Source organism: Nelumbo lutea, chromosome 4, assembly GCF_056320005.1.
Source record: "Nelumbo lutea isolate HS-2025 chromosome 4, American lotus-T2T, whole genome shotgun sequence".
In the NCBI taxonomy this organism is placed as follows: domain Eukaryota; kingdom Viridiplantae; phylum Streptophyta; class Magnoliopsida; order Proteales; family Nelumbonaceae; genus Nelumbo; species Nelumbo lutea.
Genome location: NC_142687.1, coordinates 35,988,312 through 36,011,099, shown reverse-complemented (window position 1 = coordinate 36,011,099; position 22,788 = coordinate 35,988,312). Strand labels below are relative to the sequence as shown.

The window sequence follows — 22,788 nt, the reverse complement described above, 5'->3', positions numbered from 1 at the left end:
GCAAATATGGTTAAAGTAGCTACTATGCCTAATCCTTTAGACTATGTTTGGTTTGAAGGAAAAAGGTATGAAAAGTGAGGGAAACCTATACAAGGTTTGCAAAGGTTTTCCTAACTTTCCCTCCCTTTCCCTACTTTTTTCCTTCAAACCAAACATAGCATTAATGGTTGCTAATCACCTTAAAATGACCTATTGTTAAAGAAACAACTATTTCCCAGCATTTTTTTTTATAACAAGGAAAAAAATACATTGTGCCCATAGACTAGAAGCAAGAATAACATTTATGTTTATTCTCAGATTTTGTGAATAAATCATTTGGCCATTTATCATTATTAAAAAGGCAAAAAAAAAAAAAAAATCCATAATTAGGATTTATAGCTATTTCCAATGCATCTTCTTGTATACCTTCTGATTCCAAGAAACGAGCCACACTATTTTAAGGACATTCCTTATTTTAAGGACGTAACTCTTTTTTGTTTTAGAAATTTATTGCTTAAAAGGGCACTTTAATAGGAGAAAAAATAGACAAGTCTTTAAAACAAGGAATGTCAAATGCAACCTAAGTCTTTAAAATGTTGGACAAATCTTCAAAATGGGGAAGAAAATGAGGGGAAAAATAGTAGTTATCACGATGTAGTCAGCCATATCTACAATAAAACAATTAAGAAGGGGTCTCTCCCACTCTCTCCTCCCCAAATGAATTGTTTTCCTTATCCGATTCGAGTTGAATCCATATCTAGTAAGTATAAATATCCGAACCTAACTATTAGGGTGTTTGGTATGACTTCTATTTGTTTGATAAATGGTGTTAGGTCATGCCATGTGGGCATTTATCCCATCATGTTATTTCATACACCTATTTTCTTATAAATGTTTTTATTGGTTTACATGTTAGTCGGCCATTTGGGGAAGTTTCATTTTAATGTTTCCCCTAACACAAAAGTGTTTATTTAATGTTTCACTTATGTAGTGTCTAATGATGTGTCTAGCTATCAACAAATACCATTCAAACAATCTTTATAGCTTTGCATTGGGAATATTTTCATACTTTGTTTTACTAGTAAAAGTGTACATGTGTTGCACATGGGAGTTTAAAATGATAATGATTAAAAGGAAGTAGATATGGAGGTTCAATCGTTGGAGTAAGAGAGAGATATTCAATAATGTTTTAGGGCGAACAAGGATATTTTGAAATTAACAAAAATAAAGGTTAACTAATGTATACATGATTGAATAAATGAACAGTTTTTTGCAAAATAAAATAATGGGTGCCCCATAGGCATATCCATCGTGCATTTTGAACATCTTCCATGAATAACTTATAAGTACATGAGATGTTACTAATGCATTATAGAATGTGTGTGTGAGATCGGTGTGAGGAACAAATCCAGTCTCGTAAGAACACGGGCTTGCACTGACTGAAGCCGATCTCATATGACCAGATATAAAATGAACGAATTATAAAAGCCTTTATAACCGTGCATTGAGAACATCTCCCTTTTCCTGTTCGGATGTTGTCACCATCACCCCTTGTTGGGACCCTACGCTGAATCCTGATCCGGATTCCCAATGAACACGCCAGCCCAATCCACACAAGGGGCAAATACTCCATTTTATTCCGTGTGAGTGCTCCCGCCCGTTCATCAATCATGAGAGGAATTGTCATGATGCAATCTCACAAGTAATGAACGGGTGGATTCGTCTCAGCGACAGGACAGTCAAGTAAAAACGCGAGCGTGTACAAAACGATGAGGGTATTCTCGTCATTAAACAAAATATCCAGCCGGTAAACAACGAATCCGTCCCAATCTCCTACACCTTTTATTCTTTACAACATTTTATATAAACCAATCAATGTGTAACAAGTGTCCAAGATCAGTCATTACTCTCTGGACGCGACACCTGTCGCTAGGTGATTGCTGATGCGACAGTGTAAAGAGATGTAAACGACGCTAACCGTAACTGATCAGACGGTCGGAAAATCGCATGGTCGACGTCGGCCGCGTAAACCCCACTTTCCTGGAATCTTCAACCGTTAGTTAAAAAACGCGACACGCTATTCCTGAAAAGTCTACGCAGTTCTCGACAGTTTTCTGTTCTAATTCCTCTCCCAGGGCTAACAGATCGTTAAAACTCGGAAGAAACCCTAGTCCATTTACAAATTACAAAGCTGCTCCTTGTTTGCTTCTGCTCGTTAGCTCTCTCCTTTGTCGGTTTCTCGAAAAGGAACCGTCCTCAATTCCAATCTAAAACGTCTAAAGGTTGCAGATAGTTTCTTGACTGAGCTGATTGGGATTCGTTATCTTGAGTTTCTCATTTCTTCATTCAGAGCTCGGCCATGGACGATGTGAAGGACAAATTCAAGGGCTTCATGAAGAAGGTGAACAATCAATTCTCATCGTCATCTTCTGATAAATTCAGGGGACGGGGGAGAGTATTGGGCTCGTCTTCGTCCGGACCGGCTAATCCAATCCTTACGCGTCCATCCCAGAATGGTGATTTAAGGCAGAACTTACCTCCGTCGAACATAAAACCGAGGCCGTCGATACCCAATACCAATGTGAATTCTGATGGTAGACTAAAGAATGAGCCAACTCCTCAGAGTATCCCCAGTTCCGATCGCATACCGGCGAATGGGTTCGATCCCTTTGACTCTCTAATCACTTCCGGGAAACGTTCTCAAAATGGGTATTCGCTAAATGTTGTTGAGTGCCCAGTTTGTGGTCAACCGTATAGGTCTGAAGAGGAGGTGTCCACACATATTGAGAGATGCCTCAGTAGCTCAGTTGAGAATGCTCAGGTTGTTGGGGAATTACAGGATGATGGGACTCAGATGGAGTCAAGAAATGAGTTGGCGGGTCGGATTGGTGCCTTTCTTTCTGGACGGCCATCTGAAGGATCTGTGGAGGTTGTTCTTAAGCTTTTTAGGAATATTGTTCAGGAACCTCAAAATGCCAAGTTTCGAAGAATTCGAATGGGCAATCCAAAGATAAAGGAGGCTATCGGTGATGTGGTAGGAGGTGTTGAGTTGATGGAGTATGTTGGCTTTGCACTCCAAGCAGAAGGTGAAGAAATGTGGGCAGTGATGGAAGCTCCTTTGGAGCAGCAGATCTTTTTGATCAAAGAGGCAATATCATTACTGGAAACACGGAAGACAGAAGATTTGCCTTGTGCAAATTCAACTGAGGGAGACAGTTCAGTTGACTCGAAGAAAGTTGATAGACAGGTATAATAATGCTAGAACTATCTGCTGTAATATTTTCACCAAGTCCTGATTCGTTTTGTCATTATACGCTTTTTACGTTATCATGTTGTACGGTATATTAATTTTTCAATTTTTTGGTTATATATTTATCTCCATTTTCTTTCAATATTTTGACCTATTACATCAATTTTACTCTTGTTGACCAGTTTTTGGTTAATTTCTGGTGGTCATGGTTGTTGCTGTTGTTTAGTTGTTCCAGCTTTTGTTATCTGTAGTTATACATAGTCTTTCTTCTATATCATGTTTTTTTTTTTGATAAATCTTTCTTCTATATCATGTTCTTTTTTATTTACTCTCTTACTGCAACAATACAGCATAGTTGCTTTACATTCCTCTATGATTTTCATGTTTTCTGATTTCTTGCCATTTTGGTCCTCTTCTTATTTCCCTTTTATTTAATGCTTGGTCCCTTACCAGACTGTCTCTTTTGATTGTTTATTGGATTTATCATTTTTTCTGTTAATTCTCAGTTGTCACAATTATTACTGTTGTTTTCTAATATTTCTGGCTTTCATTATATCCAGTTATATGCTGTTGTATAGTTCACAATAGGCTTCCAAAAATTTCTTTTAATCTATATATGCATTAAGTTCATAGATTTCTTGACTTATCGTTTAGTTTAATGTGTTATATTATTTTTTTGATCACTAGATTGTGTTGTATTATTTGCTACATGAATAGATTTATCATCTCTTTGCTTTCTTTCTTTTATTTTTCCCTTTTAAATCATTACTTGCTTCTTACAATTCTTCAGCCTTGTGAACTTTTCAGGTTCGAGTTTTCTTTTCTGTCCCTGAAGGCATAGCAGCAAAAATCAATCTGCCAGACTCTTTCTATAACCTTACAGCTGAAGAGTTGAGGAAAGAGGCCGATCTGAGGAAGAAAAAAATTGCAGAGTCTCAACTTCTGATTCCCAAGTCATATAAGGAGAAGCAGGCAAAAGCTGCAAGGAAGAGGTACAAGAAAACTGTCATTCGAATCCAGTTTCCTGATGAAGTGGTACTCCAAGGTATCTTTCTTCCATGGGAGCCAACTACTGCACTCTATGAGGTTAGTACAACTTATATTTATTTCTCATTGAGGTTTATTATTTTCTTCCTTCTTTTCTTTTGCTAAACTATTATTCTATTCTTTCCTGTTTCATTCATTTAGTTTTAATTGCCAAGAATGTGTTTTACATAAAAACCTTGAATAGTTTTGCTTTCTACATTGCTATATAATTAAATGAAAATTTATTTGAAACTTATATCTCTCTGACCAAATGATATTCTGTTGCTGCTATACAAACAAAAGCACAAATATGTACATTTTTTTGATGGATAATAGGAAATTTATGATACCAGGCATCGCCAATATAGGGGACATTTTCCCATCCCCATCAGAATGTCATTAGTTCTGTTAGAGCTTTTTGCAATAGGCCCCAAAATAGCTGTCTCCTATATACCCCCTGTTTGCCAATGTATCTGCCAACTCCATTGGTTGATCAAGAAACCCATTATACATCAACACCACTTCCCTTGTTTGCACTTTCATTTCCTTCATGATATTCCTATATGACCAAGGAGTCAAACCTTGATTCTTGAGGCATTGCACCACTACCTTGGAATCCTTTCTATTTATTAGATTTCTTAAGCTGCAGGCTTTAGCCACCCCTAGTCCTTGCTAGCTCCCCATTCTACACTTTTTACAAGTCCTCACTAGGGGTGAGCAAGAAAAACCAAACTGAACCAAAAAACGACTGAAACCGAACCGAAAATCCAGTTAATTGAACCGGTCGGTTTGGTATTTTTACAAACTGAAGGTTCCTGTTTGGTTTCGGTTAACCAATATAGAAAACCAGCGGTTAACCGAACTGACTAGTATACATATATTTCTACATATTTTATGTATATTTATATATATTATATATTATATACTATATATTTTCTATATATTATAAATGAATAAATATGCATTATTTATAAATATATATTTATAATATATAATATATTATTATTATTTAAAATATGATATTTTTATATATTTCTAGTTTTTATTATATATTTTGTATTATATTATAAATATAAAAAAATGAAAAGCCGACAAACCAAACCGACAGTTAACTGAACTGGTCAACTGTTTAACCGATCAGCTTTGGTTTGGTTTCTGTTACCGGTTTTCCAGAAACCGGTCACATCGGTTCGGTTTCAAAATTAGGCCCACGGTTCGGTTAACTGAACCCTGAGCACCCCTAGTCCTCATTATTGGGGGATTACACCCCAAAATACTTGATTCCTTGATGCTTCTTGTTTAACTAGACCATCAGCCAAGAAATTGGTAGATATTGGGCTCCACCTATAATCCATAGTTTTAAAGGTGCCAAGGCGAGGTTAGGCGACAGGGGGGTGCCTTGTCACCTAGTCGCCTAGGTGATGGATTTTTTTAAGTAAAAATCACATATCCTTGGGTAGTTCCCTAGGTTCCATAACCAACTTTCTTTAATAACTATCCATAATTTTCATAAGAAAATTATAAACTTCATGTTTAAGTCTAGAAAATCAACATATTTATGAGAAGAAAAAGAAGAAAGGAAAGAAAGTTCAAAAAATATGGGGGCTGAACCCCTAATTTTGTTATAGGAAAAGAAGAAAAGAAAAGGTGAAAGAAGAAATGTGTTGATTAGACAAAATTTTAAGTTCTTCCCTTATTGGTTCAGATTTTGAAGTCATTGGGGGTTCAATACAGCAGTTAACAATGTTTGTGTTGATTAAACCCAAAAAATAAAAAGAAAATAATAAAAATAAATTAGTTTTTAAACACAAAAAGTGAATATTTGTCTTTAATTGTGTCTATTTTATAATTATAATCTAAAAAAAATAACAATATAAAAGTATTTTATTACACAGTATGCAAAATTGTTTGGAGACTTGGCGAGGCAAGCCTCCAAGGGCGCCTTGTCTGCTAGGTGTCACCTTGACAACTATGCTATAATCTATATGCAGATCACAGGCCAGCTCCTAATCTCCCTCATAACATGTCTGTACATTCAAGAGCCTGTCTTTCTACTTTATAACTGCCCCAAGAATACATTTGAATCCCCATTCACCACTGGATTTGTAAGGTTAAAGACATGGTCCAATCTCAAGCCCTGCTTTACTGCTAACAATTCTGCTCTAGTTGAGTTGCCATGCAAAATGGATCATGGAAATAAATTGCTCAATCTCCCTTTGCTATCTCTAAAAACTTCAATGATCCTTGTCTTGCCAGTGAGCAAGAGGATCATGCCCTGATCCACATCCTTGATCTTTCTCAAGCACAAGATTTCTAAGATGTAATGCCAAATGTGCCTCTCATTCTTCCTTCTACAAAATAAAAGCTGCTTGCGATATCTAAAGCTTTGATTTTCAATGAGAGAATAAACAGATTCATCCATCTCCAGTTCTTACCTATGTTTTACATCAACATTGCCATCCCTTCAACACCCATGACTCTACCTCGATATATCAATTTCCATTTCTGAAAACCAGTTGGTGAGACATCTATGCAAAAAGGCTTTCCTCTCTGTGATCCCCTTCAAAATCAGTTCCATGCTTCTTTCTTTTTCACTGAAAATTCTTGCATTCGTTTCTTCCTATATTGTCCATAAAATAACAGCCCTTGTGCATCTTCCATTACTCTTCCTCTTTTCCTCAGCCATTTGAAAGTTATAGCCTCAAAGAAACTGGCCAAGCTCATAGGCAATGTCCTGCACCCAAATTCCCATATAATAAAGGTAACAAATGGACAGGAGATTGGTAGGTGGTAACTAGACTCATCATTAGCCTTACAGAGTATGCACCAGTTTAGGGATAAATAAACATTTTCCCTTCTTTTTAGTAGAATATCCAAAGTATTAATCTTCTCATGATAAACCTCCCAGCAAAAAGCCTCAATTTTTGTGGGAATAGGCTTATACCATACTTCACGAACTGGGAAAGGAGGAGAAATGGTATGTGAAGAAGCATCATTTAATCCTGATCCCAATGTCTGTTTCCATGCAACATTGGTTTGGGTTAGGGTTGGCTCTGCATTAGTGCAGAAGGCTTTTAACCAGGGGGATTGTGCAACAGGCTTTTGATAGATATGTTGTGTTGCTTGGTTTATTTGGAGGGAGAGAAACAGAAGAGTTTTCGAGAACAGGTCAAACAATATAGAATACATGGTTGCTACAGTGTGCAATCTGCTATCAGAGTGGGTTCTCGGTCTCCCAGATTTTGATCAAGATTCCAAAGCTGATTTATTGGAAAATTCCTGGAATTTCCTTGACTTACAGCCTTGTAATGTAGAAGTTTTTCAATTTAAAGTTTTGAGCATGTACTAGAAGTATGTTCTTGAAGTATTTGGTGTGTCATCTTGACAACCAAGGGAGTTAGGATGTAACCTTTTCTTTTAATGAATTTTCTATTGATTCTTCAAAAAAAAAAAAAAGAAAAAGAGTTGTAGCTACTGTTATTTGGTTCTCATCATAGTTGTCAAGGTGTCTAGGTGATTCCAAGGTTTTAAAAGGCTAAAGGCATAGTTGAGGATAATGGCCCAAAAAGGTGAGGCGTAAGCCTCAAAGCTTAAGAATAAAATAAATTAAAGTTTATAAATTGATAAAAATAGCATATAATATAACGAGTTAGAATGATAAAAGGTATAAATAATCATAAAATAAAAGTTTATAAGCAATAGGTTTCAGCGGTTAAGCATTAAATAAAATAATAATGAATCAATTAACAATTATAAACATTTTACATTTCATGTTTCAAAATACAAAGTTCTCAAATAATTCAAATAACCAATTTAGAAGAAAGGAAACATATGAAGAATCATCCATATAATTGGATATTAGATTTATGGTCATTCAATAGTTTAGAAGAAAGAAAATAACTTAATTAATTTGATCTATGCAAAAAAGTCAGTAGAAAGAAAACAAATCCATTGAAAAGAAATGAGAAAATAAAAAAACTTGGGATGTTAGATTTAGAATAATTAGAAAAATCACTCGATATATACAAGAGAAACTAAGAACTTGATTGCCCTTTTTGCATTGAACTCTCCTAAAATACTAAGAGAAATTAATATAACTTGATTTCACCTATTGGTTTTTCATTTTTACTCTTTTTATTTATTTGGCTCATGATTATTGAAGTGCTTCTTTCATATATTTTGAACTATAAAAATGCATAGAATAGTTTTTTTTTTCATTAAATCACTAAATAATCATTGATATGTGAGGCGTAAGATAAAGAGTAATTGAAGAAATAACAATTCTTGGAGCAATTTGATATCAAATTAGCAATTAAAGAAGGTTACAATTTTCTAAGATAAAATTTAAGATAGAGAGTAAGAGAGAAAAAGTATGAGGCTAGTCAGTGGTGTCATTTTTCTATTTAAGAGAGACAGAGAATAAGAAAAGAAAAAACAGAAAGTGACCTCTTTATATTTATATTCTTTCTTTCTTTTTTCTTCTCAAAAGCCTTGGATCTTTTAAATTTCAACAGTAAAAATTTAAAACAAAGTATAGATAATACATATAATATATAGTCGAATGTATTAACACACATTGGTAAGATATAGCAATATGAATGATATTATAATAAAGTGACTGCCTAGTCAATTTTTGTTGCCTAGGTGGGGTGCCTTATTGCCCAGTCTGGTGCCTAGTCACCCAAAGAGGGGCCTTGTTACTATAAACAAGGTGTTTAGGTGAGATACTCAGCCAAGGGTGCCTAGGTGATGCCTTGGCAACTATGGTATAGAAATGGAAAGAAGAAAAAAGAGAGAAGCATAGAATGCACAGAAGAAGAAATGGGGTGGGGGGAGTCAACAATCCTAAATCCAAGGACAAAAATAGGATGTACAAAAGAAGAAATGGGGGGAAGAGGAGGCAACTATCCTAAATCCATGGGCTGAACATTGTCTAATATTTCATTTATAAAAACATTTTCTAATATTTCAAAATCCAAGGTTATCAGGTTGTATAGTGTCCTGGTGTTTGGAAAAAATGTTGCTTGATGGGAAACTGAAGAATGTGTGGATCTGCCATCTTGGTTAGAAAAAGTGCCTTTTTGATTGCAGTTTCTTGGGGCATATGGAGGGAGAGGAATAAGCTTATTTTTTATAGTAAACCTAGAAGTCCAAGGAGAGATTGTGTACTGACATTTGTTCCCTCTTGGGTTGGATTTAAGTCCACTCAAAGTTCAAGCATTTAAAAAGAGACTCTTCATAAACAAATTTTTGGACAGTTTTTGCTAGACTTGTTGGGTGAAAATGTATATAATATATATTTGTGGGTTTTATGTGATCTCATTTTGATACTTTTGCCTTTTATGTTGGAGTTTCTTTCAATACTTTTCTCTCTTGTATATTCTCATTTCCTTTTAATAGAAGTTCACACTTTTCTATATAAAAATATCTATGGGCTGATGATTTGGATTTGGTGCTCAAGTAAATCATCTAGAGGCGAGAAAGTTAGATCCTTTGCATCTCATATCAAATGTCTTTTATGTTTCTTTAATATACGGATTGCAATTTTTTGGATGAAGTAATACCTAATTGTTACCAGAAAATGTGATTTAGAAGAGAAGTGGTGCAAAACATCCAAGTTTCAAATGAAAAGGTGCAAAACAAAGGGTTGTGAATAATGAAAACTTTGAAGGAATAGTATGAGTTGCTTTTGAACCTGGAAAATATATCTAATGCTCTTGGCAGATCCTTAAAATTATACTAACAAAAAAGAAAAAAAAGTACAATCCAACTCAACCTGAAAATATGAGATATGATCCTAACCTTTTCAAAGAAGAAAACACAACTTGGGTAGGGTGATATAAATACAACAAGGGGTAAGAGGACGTAAAGCCTTTTTCAAAGAAACCTAGAGAAAAAGAAAAAGGATCCCTGTCCGAGAGTATTGCCTCCTTGTCAAGCTTAGCAGTTGGTAGATCATCATTAGACTGAAAACCTTGATGTATCTACTATTACGTCCATGATTAACCAGTGGATCTGCTATTCCATAGTCCTCTATATAAATCCGGTGTAAACTGAAAAGAAGCTTCTATAAAATTCATCCAACTCTGAGCAATGCAATGTTTAGGAGAGGCTGCACCTCACGCCTCTCCAAGGGAAGCATGTAACAGATTATCTTCTTTGATTAATGAAATTATCTTTCAATTATCGAAAAAAAATCCAACTCTGAATCAACTGAATCAGTTTCAATTAGCCTTCCAAAATCCATTGATGTTTCAGCTAGCCTTTCAAAAGAAAAGACAAGAAAATTCATTGATGTTTGTTCCTCCCATTAGCCATGCTTGTTAGTACATTGATGTTTCATGTTTGTTCCTAGTGGGCGTAAAATGTGCAAAAATATAGTAGTAGTAGAGTAAAACTGTTGATGAACCTATCTTGGCGCCTCTGGTGATTTGTTCAAGAGATCACCAACTCTCCTAACTCACTTCTTTAACTGAATATTCGATATCTCATTCAATAATGGGGGTCTCCTTAAATAGGAGATTACAAGAGTCCTAATCAAAGGGAGTCTCTTTGCTGAATAGGGAGACTTCCAGTTCTATCTTGCTAAGGATAAGATAAGCTAATTCTAATCTGATAAGCTACTAACAAGATAAGATAAGAGATAAGAACATAATCTAATAAGCTACTAACAAGATAAGATAAGAGATAAGAATAATAAGATAAGAACAAGCAAAATGAGCTAATCTAATCTAGATAAGGCTGCTGTTTCCGAACTGGGTAGGATGGCCATCACTAAATCACTGCTGCTGTTGGCGGTGGGTTAGGTGCCTGTTGCTGCCGGCGGTGATGGTACGTCTTCCCGAGGAAGGCATCCATAACATTACTCCCCTCTTGGACTACGAGCTTGTTCTCAAGCTCGAACTCTGGATATGTGGCTTGGAACTCTGCCAATGGGATCCATGTGGCTTCTGTTGATGGTAAATTACACCATTCCACCAAGACTTCAAGGATTCCATGATTGAAACGAGAGCGGGTGACAGCTTTAGGTTGGGGGACCAGCTTGCCATCTTTCAAGGGTGGCAGGGAGGGAACTTGGTCCGGGGGAACACCCCTAAATGTCTTCAACAAGGAGATGTGGAAGACATCATGAATCCGGCTGGTCTCAGGAAATTCCAGCTGGTAGGCCACACTGCCAATCCATCGTAGAACCTTGTAGGGCCCATAGAACTTAGGGGCCAGCTTCGGGGCAGCCTTGTGGCGCAAGGAGCTTTCCCGGTGGTGCTTGTCATAGTGGAGCTTCATGCGGAGCTGGGCCTGCTGTAAGTGAAGGTGGACGTCGGCTAGGAGGGCATCGCGTTCCTGTAAGGAGTATCAATTGCTTCCAAACGAGTAGAACCCGGCTCGTAGGACAACAAGCGGGGAGGATCCCTGCCATAAACGACGCGAAAGGGAGTCATGCGGAGGGAAGAATGGTAGGCTGTGTTGTAGCAGTACTCGACCCAAGGGAGCCAATCCACCCACCGTCGTGGTTGATCACCTATGAAACAACGGAGATACATTTCGATTGTGCGGTTAACCACTTTTGTCTGACCGTCGGTTTGTGGCCTGTAAGCTGATGAGTAGGCCAGGTGGTGCCTTGTAGCCGGAATAACTCTTTCCAGAAGGCACTGGTGAAAATCGGGTTCTGGTAACCCATGCAAGCGAAAGACATGTGTAAAGAAGGTGAGGGCAACCAAAGTGGCACTGTACGGGTGTGATAGAGGAATGAAGTGGGCGTATTTAGAGAAGCGGTCTACTACCACGAAGAGAACTGATTTGCCACCTACCTTGGATTGTCCCTCAATGAAGTCCATGGAGATGTCGGCCCAGATCTGTGTCGGGATGGAAAGGGGCTGAAGGAGGCCTGCCGGGTGTAGGTTTTCCCATTTGTGCTGTTGGCATGTGGAGCAATTCTGGACAAAATCTCGAATAGAAGTCTTCATACCTTGCCAATGGAAATCAGTTCGGACACGATGTAGTGTTTTTTGAATGCCCTTGTGGGTGGAGTTATGGATGCTGGTGATGATGGTGGGGATCAACGAGCAGTCTGGTGGAAGATGGACTCATCCCTTATACAGTACCAATCTGTCTTCAAGTGACCAATTGGGGTCGGCGGTGCCGGAACGGATCTTCTGTAGCAAGAGTGACCATTCCGGGGACAGTGGTGCTGCCTTTTTAATGTCGTCAAACAAAGAGATCCGAGGTTGGGAAATGCTACACAGAACCATCGCGTCTTCATCTCGCCTAGACAAGGCATCAACTGCACGATTTGAGGATCTCGCCTTATATTCCACTCGGAAGTCAAACCCGAGCAGTTTGCTAACCCAATGCTACTGAGGGGAAGTGGTGAGACGCTGCTCTAACAGGTATTTGAGGCTGTAATGATCAGTTTTGACGACGAACAACCGCCCCCACAAATATGGCCTCCAGTGCTGGACGGCTCGGGCTAGGCCAATTAATTCGCGCTCATAGGTTGGAAGCTTCAGGTGCCGGTCGGCCAGTCTGCGACAGAAGAAGGAAATCAGGTGCCCTTGCTGCTGTAGTACGGCCCCGATACCCACTCCGGAAGCATCACACTCGACTGTAAATTCGAGGGCGAAATTAGGTAATTGCAAGACAGGGCATTTCTTAGTGTCAGGAAAGCTTCATCTGCTGCGTCGTCCCACCGGAAGGAATTTTTCTTCAACTAGTTGGTTAACGGGGCTGCCAACACTCCATAGTTCTGTACAAATTTGCGGTAGTAACCCATTAAACTGAGGAACCCGCGTAAGGCCTTGGCTGGTTGAGGTTTGGGCCATTCTTTTATAGCCTGAATCTTGGAACTATCAACTGTCACACCCTGCCCATGGATGACGTGGCCGAGATAAAGAACCTGTCGCTCCCCGAAGGAGCACTTGGACTGTTTCAGGAATAATCTGTGTTGGCGTAGGAGCTTGAAAACGGTCCTTAGATGGTGGACATGCTCTACCCATGAATTGCTGTAAACGAGGATATCATCAAAGAAAACTAAAACAAATTTGCGCAGATGGAGCTGGAATACCTCGTTCATTAGTGACTGAAATGTAGATGGGGCGTTGGAGAGTCCGAATGGCATGACTAAAAATTCGAAGTGGCCATGGTGGATGCGAAAAGCAGTCTTCTTTACGTCACCAGGAGCCATGCGAACTTGGAAGTATCCGGACCTGAGGTCCAACTTAGAGAAATACTGGGCACTATGCAACTCGTCCAGCAGTTCATCAACAACAGGAATAGGGAACTTATCTTTGATCGTCCGGTCATTGAGTTCTCTATAGTCAACATAGAACCTCCACGTTCCATCCTGCTTCACCACCAACAGAACCGGCGAAGAGAAGTGGGAGTGACTTTTGCATATGATTCCTTGGTTCAGCATCTCTGTACATTGTTTCTCTATCTCGTTCTTCTGTAAGTGAGGGTAGCGATACGGCCGGACAACGACTGGTGCTGAACCCGCCATCAAAGGAATACGATGGTCGCAAGTTCGGGGAGGGGGGAGGCCCTTGGGTTCTTGGAACAGATCTGAAAACTTGGCGAGAAGTTTTTCCATGGCTGCCGGTTCTGTCTGAAGTGCATGGACCTGTGGTGTCCTTTCTTTAACCCTGCAACCGTGCCATGAAACTTGCTTTCCATTTAGGTGGAAGGTCATGGTGAGTGCGCTGAAGTCCCACAAAATCGGGCCTAGGGTAATTAACCACTTGACCCCTAGAACAATATCGAATCCATCCAATGAAAGTACAAATAAATCAGCAAGAAACAGTTCAGAATTGACCTGTACCGGCACGTCCTTACAAATTCCTGGACTGTGAATTCTCTCACCATTTGCGACGGCTACCTGTAGTCGCGATCGAAGCTCCATTGGCAGTTTTAACTGAAGGGCGGCATGCTCACTTATGAAGTTGTGTGTACTCCCTGAATCGACGAGAATGCGCACTGGTTGACCTGCTATCTGTGCCTGTGACTGCATGGTCTGAGAAGTTTTAATGCCGGTGATTGCATGGAGAGAGATCTCTGGCTCGAATTTGACCGGTTCTTCTTCCTCTTCCTCTTGTTCATCGATGAGGAGGCAAAAAAGCCTCTTGCATCTATGTCCTGCCGAGTAGAGGTCATCACAGTTGAAACATTGGCCTCTTGCTCGGCGTTCTGCCATTTCTGCCCTGGTTAAACGCTTAATGGGTGGAGCGGCCATGTTGCTACCTGTACTTGTCATTGGTCTAGAGGCGGAGGTGGTGGGAGATTTCAGTTCTCGGCTAGTAGCAGAAGAGGGGGTCGTTGCTGCTGATCTTGGGGGTACCCATGAGTTTGGTGGCCGACGCACATTAAAAATTCCGCGGCTGAGCTGCAGTTTGCGCTCGAATGCACGGGCTAAGTTCATGGCTGTGACCAAATTTAGGGGATTCTGCATCTCGACATCCACCCGTAGGGGTTCTGATAACCTTGCCGTGAACATATCCACTTGCTGGTTGGGTTGCACGGAGGATGCCCTCGCGAGGAGGGTTAGGAACTGTCGCTGATATTCAGCCACTGTGCCGGTCTGTTTAAGGTTTATCAGCTCACCCAGTGGGTTGCTGGTCAGTGGGGGTCCGAACCTAAGAAGGCAATAGGACTTAAACTGGGGCCAACTGAGCCTGGGTTCTTCTTGCTCTAACCGATAAAACCAAAGTTGTGCTTCCTCTGTTAAGTGAAAGGCGGCTAGACTTACCTTATCCCGGTCATCTATCCGTTGGTTCTGAAAAAATTGCTTGCAGCGATACAGCCAGCCTAAGGGGTCTCCGTTGCCGTTGTATGACGGGAATTCCAGCCTGCTGTACTTGGGGACGACTGCGGTTCTTTGGCTCACAGACTGCTGCTTGCCGGAAGACTCCGACAGATCTGGTCGGCGGCCATTGGCGGCTGTCCCTCCTTCAGAGTTCCCTTCCCTGCTAGAAAGGAATAGCTCCATCAGGCGTCGCAGCTCCCTCACTTCATCTTTGATCTCACGGACTTCGGAGCTGGTCTCCACGAGTTGGTTCTCGAGGTCGTGGACCCTGGATGGTAGCTGCTCCAGATCACCCATGACGCCTTGCTCTGATACCAAGTTGTTGAGGGCCCGGGAATAGGATCTCGTCACGGGTCGGTTCACGGGGAAAACCTCCTGTTTTCCCTTGTTCCTTCCTGCTCTTGATGAACCTATCTTGGCGCCTCTGGTGATTTGTTTAAGAGATCACCAACTCTCCTAACTCACTTCTTTAACTGAATATTCGATATCTCATTCAATAATGGGGGTCTCCTTAAATAGGAGATTACAAGAGTCCTAATCAAAGGGAGTCTCCTTGCTGAATAGGGAGACTTCCAGTTCTATCTTGCTAAGGATAAGATAAGCTAATTCTAATCTGATAAGCTACTAACAAGATAAGATAAGAGATAAGAACATAATCTGATAAGATACTAACAAGATAAGAGATAAGAACAATAAGATAAGAACAATAAGATAAGAACAAGCAAAATGAGCTAATCTAATCTAGATAAGGCTGCTGTTTCCGAACTGGGTAGGATGAGCATCACTGAATCACTGCTGCTGCTGGCGGTGGGTCAGGTGCCTGTTGCTGCCGGCGGTGATGGTACGTCTTCCCGAGGAAGGCATCCATAACAAAAACCCACCAGAAAGATACACATTTTCACCCAACAAGCTGAGAAAAAGCTGTCCGAAAACTTGTTTCTGATGAGACTCTTTTTAGTAGGGATAATCATCATCATCATCATCATCATTGTTCAAGCCTTATCTATGGGATTGGCTACATGAATCCTGTTTTGCAATTCTGCTTGTTTAATGCCATATCAATTGTTAAATTATGAGCACTTAAATCATTTCTTACCACTTCAACCCATGTCCTTTTTGGCCTACCCCTAGCCCTTCTAGCTCCTTCAACTTGCAATAGATCACTTCTTATTGGTGCTGTTGATGGTCTTGCATGTGACTGAACCATCTTAGTCTACTTTCTCATTTTATTACCTATTGGAGCTACTCCTAGGTTCCTTTGAATGAAGTCATTTTTTACCCTATCCTTTATGGTTTTTCCACTCATCCAAGGAGTAGGGGTAGGAGTAAAACCTACAAATACATACATTTTCAGCCAAAAAGTCTTGCAAAAGCTGTCCAAAAAATTGTTGCCGAAGAGACGCTTTTTAAATACTATAACTTTGTGTGAGCTTAAATCCACTTTTTTTGGATCAGCAACAGAAAAATTATTCATTAAATTAAAAGTGAGAGACTACAAAAGATCTAGGGAAACAATACATCCCAGAAAACTTGTTCCTATAAACCCTTGCTTTGGCAAACAATCTGCCAATCCATTTACTGTCCTTCTAAAACATCTAAAAGTAGGTTCGACTTCTGTTGCAATTGTAACATTCTCCCTTAATGTCTGCCTATAACTCCAAGCTCCCATGGAGTTGCTGCTCAGCTAAGAAATGATGAGTTATGAGTCTCCCTCCACTTCTTACTGCTGTAAACCCAATTGTTTAGCCAGTCTCAACCCTTGTTGCAGTGCCAAAGTTTCAGCTTTAACAGAAGTTCCTACTCTAATAGGGCCTGAATAATATGCCTTTATCACATCATTCCCATCTCTATATGCTCAATTTTGTAAAATTCCATCTAAAACCCTAGTTTTGGGAAATTTGAAAAATTTATCTTATGAAGGGAAACTTGTTCTTCTATAGAAAACTTATTCAGAACATTTTCAAATAAAATTGCCCCATACAGTCATAGTTTTCAAGGTGCTAGGGTGAGGCTAGGCAACAGGGGGGCGCCTTGTTGCCTAGTATGCCGTGATGGATTTTTTTAAGTAAAAAACGTGTATCTTAGGGTAGTTCCCTAGGTTCCATAACTATATTTCCTTAATAAGTATCCATAATTTTCATAAGAAAAGTATAAACTTCCGTTAAAGTATAGAAAATCAACATATTCCAACATTTTCATGAGAAGAAAAAGAAGAAAGAAAAGAAAATTCAAAAAATATCGGAGCTGAACCCCTATATTTCTGTTATAGGAAAAGAAGAAATGTGTTGATTAGATGACATTTTAAGTTCTTCCTTGCTTATTGGTTCAGGTTTTGAAGTCTTTGAGGGTTCAATGCAGCATTTAGCAATGCTTTGTTGATTAAACCCCAACAAATAAGAAAATAATAAAAAGAAATTAGTATATAAACACAAAAAATGAATATTTTAGTCTAACAATGTCTATTTTATAATTATAACCTCAAAAAATCAAGAATATAGAAGTTTTTTTATAACACAATGTACAAAACTGCTTGGCGATTAGGCGAGGTGAGCCCCCAAGGGTGCCTTGTTGCCTAGGCATCGCCTTGACAACTATGCATACAATCCATCATTTCAAACATCTTTACAAAGTTTTCTATACACAGTTTTTAATTTTTCTATGTTTCCATCATTCTATATAGAAGCTATAGTTATCAACAATTTGACCCAGAACCTTTCTAACCCTTCTTAATCCTTCTCGTTAGTCCTAAAATCATCACTAAACTTTTCTTTTAGCCTATCATTATTCTCCTAGGTTCATCCTTCAGTTGTTCAAATTCTACATCAGTTTGTATTGAAAGTTTGAAACAACTGATCCTACACCAAATAAGGTTAGGGTCACAAGTATTTCACCTTTCAGGCTGATTGTGAACCAGTGTCAATGGGTTGAGCATTTTGGAATTGCTATTGAAGTTGGCCATGATCATTTTTATCAGTAAGATGTCCAAATTTATCCTTGAAACCCATCAAAATTAGCACAAACACTAAGTTGGGCTTGCTTTCACATATTCATCATGCCCCATTATCATCAACTTGTATTGGGAACTAGAATTGTAAATGGTCAACCTACAGGCTCTGTCTTTCTCAAAATTCCTTAAGAACTTTGCCTCCGTTTTCTGTTTCTTTTCCTTAATCAAACAAACACAACCACAATGTTGAAGGTGGGCCCACTTAATAGGTGAGTGGCTATAGGATATGTACAAGTGGGATAGACTGCTGACCATATATTTTATTTATTTTGAGTAACTAGAATTGAATCTGGTTGCATTGTAGCATATCCTCATTTTTCTTTGGGCTTGAGACCAAACCCCAGGAGACTATTCCTCCATAAGAACTAAAATGTTGAAACCAGTGAATGTGCTTGTTTCTTGGACCGATACTCTCTATCAAATAATGTGTTTTTTTTCTAACTACCACTTGGTGTGTCTAACATTATGGGCCACCTCCTAAGCTTTATATTTTTCTGGGATGAAAAGTTGTTATCTTTCATTTGAATGCTCTGATTTAACCATGAACATTGGGAATTTTCTTTGAATCTTCTGGTGATGTCTTCTTGTAGGTAGAGATACTTAATGCGTTATTGATTCCATGGATTAAAATTTTGCAACGTATCGGAGTGTATTAGCTGATTTTTATTGTATCAGTGACCCTCTAGTACGCCCCTACAGCAATTGTTTTGGGGTTTGACCTGTTTCACGAGGTAGACGGGCCTTAAACCGACCCCCTGAACAGGTTTGAAAAAAAAAAAAGGAAAAAGTGGCCAAAGATACAGGCTGATACGCCCCATCCGGTGTATTGGCCTGTATAGATATTTATAACCTTAATTGGTTCTTGTTTTACTCTTTCATTCAATCCATCACCGACATATGGTTACTGGTTGTATCCTTTCACTCCAAACATGGAAGGTATTCTGGATCTATCTGATAGTCTTACTGGTTGTACCCTTCACTGACATGTTGGGATTTACAAATGTGGTTGAACTTCTAACCTAACCTTGTCGTATCAATTGTTTGAATCTCCCAAGGCACAGATAATAGGTTTTCTTTTGTATTGGTCTTAAATATAAAAATTTAACTTGGCCTGAACATTCAACATTCATTTTCTTTTGCGAAGGAAATTTTGATAATTAGTGGTCTTTGTTTGTTCAATTCCATGTAGCCAAGTTTCAGCTACATCTTATTCACCAGGATTCTTAAAAGCACATAAAGTGATTTTTTATCGATTGAAGTCTTTCTATGTTGAATTATTAATTTAAAGAGCCATTCATTTATTCTTCTCTTCATATTTTAGTTTGCAAGTGCAGCACTAAAAGAACCCACATTGGAATTTGAGTTATTGCATCCAGTAGCAATTAAGAGGCGGGTGATCCCACGGTTTCCAGAAGCTGGAGGAAGAACACCAATATTGGATGATGAGGACTTGGTTCCATCAGCTCTTATTAAGTTCAAACCTATAGAGACAGATTCTGTTGTTTTCACCGGACTCTGTAATGAACTCCTTGAAATCAGTGAACCTCTAAGAGCTGATACAGCAATTATTCCAGCATGAGCTCTAAGACATTCAAATCCAATCTTGGGCATATACTACAACAATTGGCAGCTTCCATCGACTTTGGACTTATCAGTCTCCTGTGCCATAGCCACGCCATGGTTGCCGCTACAATAAAGATCAGTTCAGTATGTCTCCTGGTGATTCATATCCTTATTTTAAGACAAATTATATTCTTATTAAATATGTTCTTGAAACCTGGATGTATCCCAGCTGGGATGTAAAGATGATTTGTGATCCAATTTGGTTGATGTGGTAAAGTCAAATTGAAAAGAAATATTCTAAGTTCTTATGCTTGAACAATTTTGCAGTTTATCACTTTATCTGCAAGGAAAAACTGGTCTAAGTCCTTCGGCAATTTGAATGCTTGATATTATTTTGTGAAGCTGAAAGAGAGTTTTTTGGTTCAGAAATATGGAATGGCTCTATTAGTTCTGGAATCTTGGATTCTGAATTGCATCATGGCTATGTCTGTAAACATGAAATTAGGTGGGGATGTTTGCAATGTGTACGGTTTTGATTTTTAAAACAAAACAACTGCCATGTCAGCAAAATCATATATATGTTTTGAAAAGTAAAGTCATTCATATTGGTGATTAGCCCCTCACTCTGAACGGGGATGGTATAGAATTATTGGTCCAATGGGTACCTCTTTTATGATCCGTTCCATGTTAATCCTAATCAGTCGTCACGTCTAATTTACAAGGGAATTTTTTCGAAATCAATCAACTCGAATTCTTCCTTGAGGGGGAAAAATGTTTCACAGAGGAGAACTAGAATGAGTTAATAAAGTGGTCCATGTACTCATTATTTGTCTTCAGTGATTTCTTGGTAGGAAACTGCATCCTGTCTCTATCCTCTGGGGATCTGTCTTATATGCAATATTTAGGGATTTATTATTATTTTTTATTTTATCAGTGTGCCTTTTCTTTTATGCAGTTCCCTTTGTGTATGGATAATTAAAAGAATGAGATTATCAAATTCTCTAGAATTATGCAGAAATGTGAGCATGCTTAATTGCTTAATGCGTTCTTTATCTCTACTACTAACTGTCAGTCCCCATCCCTCAGTTAAACTAGCTTTGATCGGCTTATAATCAACAGGGGAACTCGAATTACTAACTCAAAGTAATTATCTCATTATTTTTCCATTTCAGTTTCTATTTGTGGTGGAAATAAATTGATATTAATATAATCACTGATTCAGACAATATGATGGTTGGAATTTAGTTCATTGAGTTGAGCCCAAACTAGGCTTAACCAGGTAGTTTGCTGGGCTTGCTAAATAACCCATCCTGTTCTCATGTCTGGGTAGTGGACGTTATTCTCATTACAATTCAGTCAGTACTTTTTTTTTGGTAGAAAACAAAGAAACTCACTAATAAAGAAAAGAAATACAAAATCCAAACGTCCAATAGAAGATGACAACAGCAACAACAGAAACTAACCAACGCCTCTAATAATAACACTTGAGTTAGTCTTTTACCAAGACTCCAAGATAACACAGCTTCAGAGAACTTATTACTCCTATTATGATTGAGTGGGCTTGGTGGAGAGGCTTGAATCAGCTTGTTTTCTTACTTTCAGCTTGTTATCTTACTTGGAAAGAAGATGAGACTTGTATATACCATCTGGAGTATTTCTTATAAAAGCATGCCAGTCATGAATCATGGTATAGCTGGTGAAATGCATTCGATACTGATTTTAAGTCTATGTTGTGTAGAGAGACTGGGCCGAATGGTCCCTAGTATCTATTCTTTTATTTATGTAGTGTGTTGTTTATTTTGTTTGTTAATGGGCATGCCTTTATGGGTCTATTACTTCTTTTTATAAGTTTATATTAAGTTCTTGCTTAGCTAGCCACCCACTTAAGGGCATACTTGTAATTAACTTAGCAAATGAAGATTAACAAGGATTAGTGAGGGGAGAGAGGAGATTATCAAACTCTTCTTCTTCTTCCTCTTCTTTTCTTCATCTTCTTCTTATGTTCTGCTGTCTTCTACCTTTCTTCCACTTTCTTCTCTATTTTTTAATCAAGTTTATATTAGTTTTAGAGGACTGATTTATTTCTTGGTATCAGAGCAGGTTTTTCCCTTTTTTTTTTTTTTTCTTTTTTCTTTTCTCTTTTTCCACACACCATTCAATTAGGAGAATGTATGGAGAGATAAGTTCCCTATAGATCAAAGGATTTTTTGCCTAGTTGGTAGAAGGTTTGGAGAGTTGAAGTCTAGCTGAAAACTACCAAGAAGTGATGTTGTATTTTTTTCTGCCCAAAACCCTAGCTGACTAGAGAGGTTTGAAGTTACAGGTCAAGGAGAAGCTTTTGGTGTGGCGCTCAGTGCTTGGGAGGTGTATTTTGACTCCTAGAAGTATGTAGTTAAGACTTGAAGGGGGTTGGGAAGCTCTGGTAGGAGTGATTGACTCTTCTCTCTCCCTCCCCGATAGCTGAGTGTAGTGAAACCCTAGTTGTCAAGTATCTGAGTACTGTTTTGACCATAGTTAAGTTTATAAAGTTTGAAAGTCTAGATTTTTGATTTTCGTTTGACCAATTGAGCAATCTGGAAGTGAGTCCAAGTAGATGCTAGTATCCGGGCTTGGACTGGTAGATTTCTTTTTTATTAAAGTGACCACAACTAAGTTAGATGGAATCAATTACCTAGCTTGGGCACAATCTATTAGGATTTATGTTTGTAGTAGAGGTAAATTAGGGTATCTCATAGGCAATAAGGTGAAACCTGCAGAGATAGACCCTACATATGAGAAATGGATGTAGGAGAACTACATAGTAATCGAATGGTTGGTCAACTCTATGCAACCCCGTATAAATTAGCATTATCTTTGGATGTTTTCAGTTAAGGAGATCTGGGGCAGTGTTACTGAAACCTATTCACAGAAGTTGAATGTGGCAAGAGCCTATTAGCTGAAGAGTGATTTGAAAAATCTATGATAGGGGGAGAAGAGTATAGCAATCTACTACTCTATGCTGAATTCATTATGGCAAGAAATTGATGTTATGAAGATATTTGTATGGGAGAGTATTAAGGATGCAAGGACTTTTAGGAAACTTGTCGAACGAAATAAGGTGTTTGAGTTTCTTATAGGACTCAACCCTAAGTTTGACATTACTAGGGCTAGGGATAATGTCACTCTTGC

The 22,788-nt window shown here is 38.6% G+C and overlaps 1 protein-coding gene across 1 annotated transcript; it reads left to right on the top strand.

Moving 5' to 3' along the window:
- The first annotated feature begins 1,867 nt into the window (after positions 1-1,867).
- PUX2 (plant UBX domain-containing protein 2) lies at positions 1,868-19,939 on the top strand. Its single transcript, XM_088986390.1, has 3 exons — positions 1,868-3,226; positions 4,037-4,315; positions 19,379-19,939. Exons 1-3 carry the CDS (start codon positions 2,339-2,341, stop codon positions 19,634-19,636), a joined length of 1,425 nt encoding a protein of 474 aa, XP_088842516.1. The 5' UTR covers positions 1,868-2,338; the 3' UTR covers positions 19,637-19,939.
- Positions 19,940-22,788: the final 2,849 nt, after the last annotated feature.

Bases quoted from the DNA above. Each gene is read 5' to 3' on its own strand.
- PUX2 (XM_088986390.1), top strand. From the start codon at position 2,339: ATGGACGATGTGAAGGACAAATTCAAGGGCTTCATGAAGAAGGTGAAC. The intron at 3,227-4,036 runs GTATAATAATGC...TGAACTTTTCAG, and splicing joins CGAAGAAAGTTGATAGACAG to GTTCGAGTTTTCTTTTCTGT. The intron at 4,316-19,378 runs GTTAGTACAACT...TTCATATTTTAG, and splicing joins CAACTACTGCACTCTATGAG to TTTGCAAGTGCAGCACTAAA.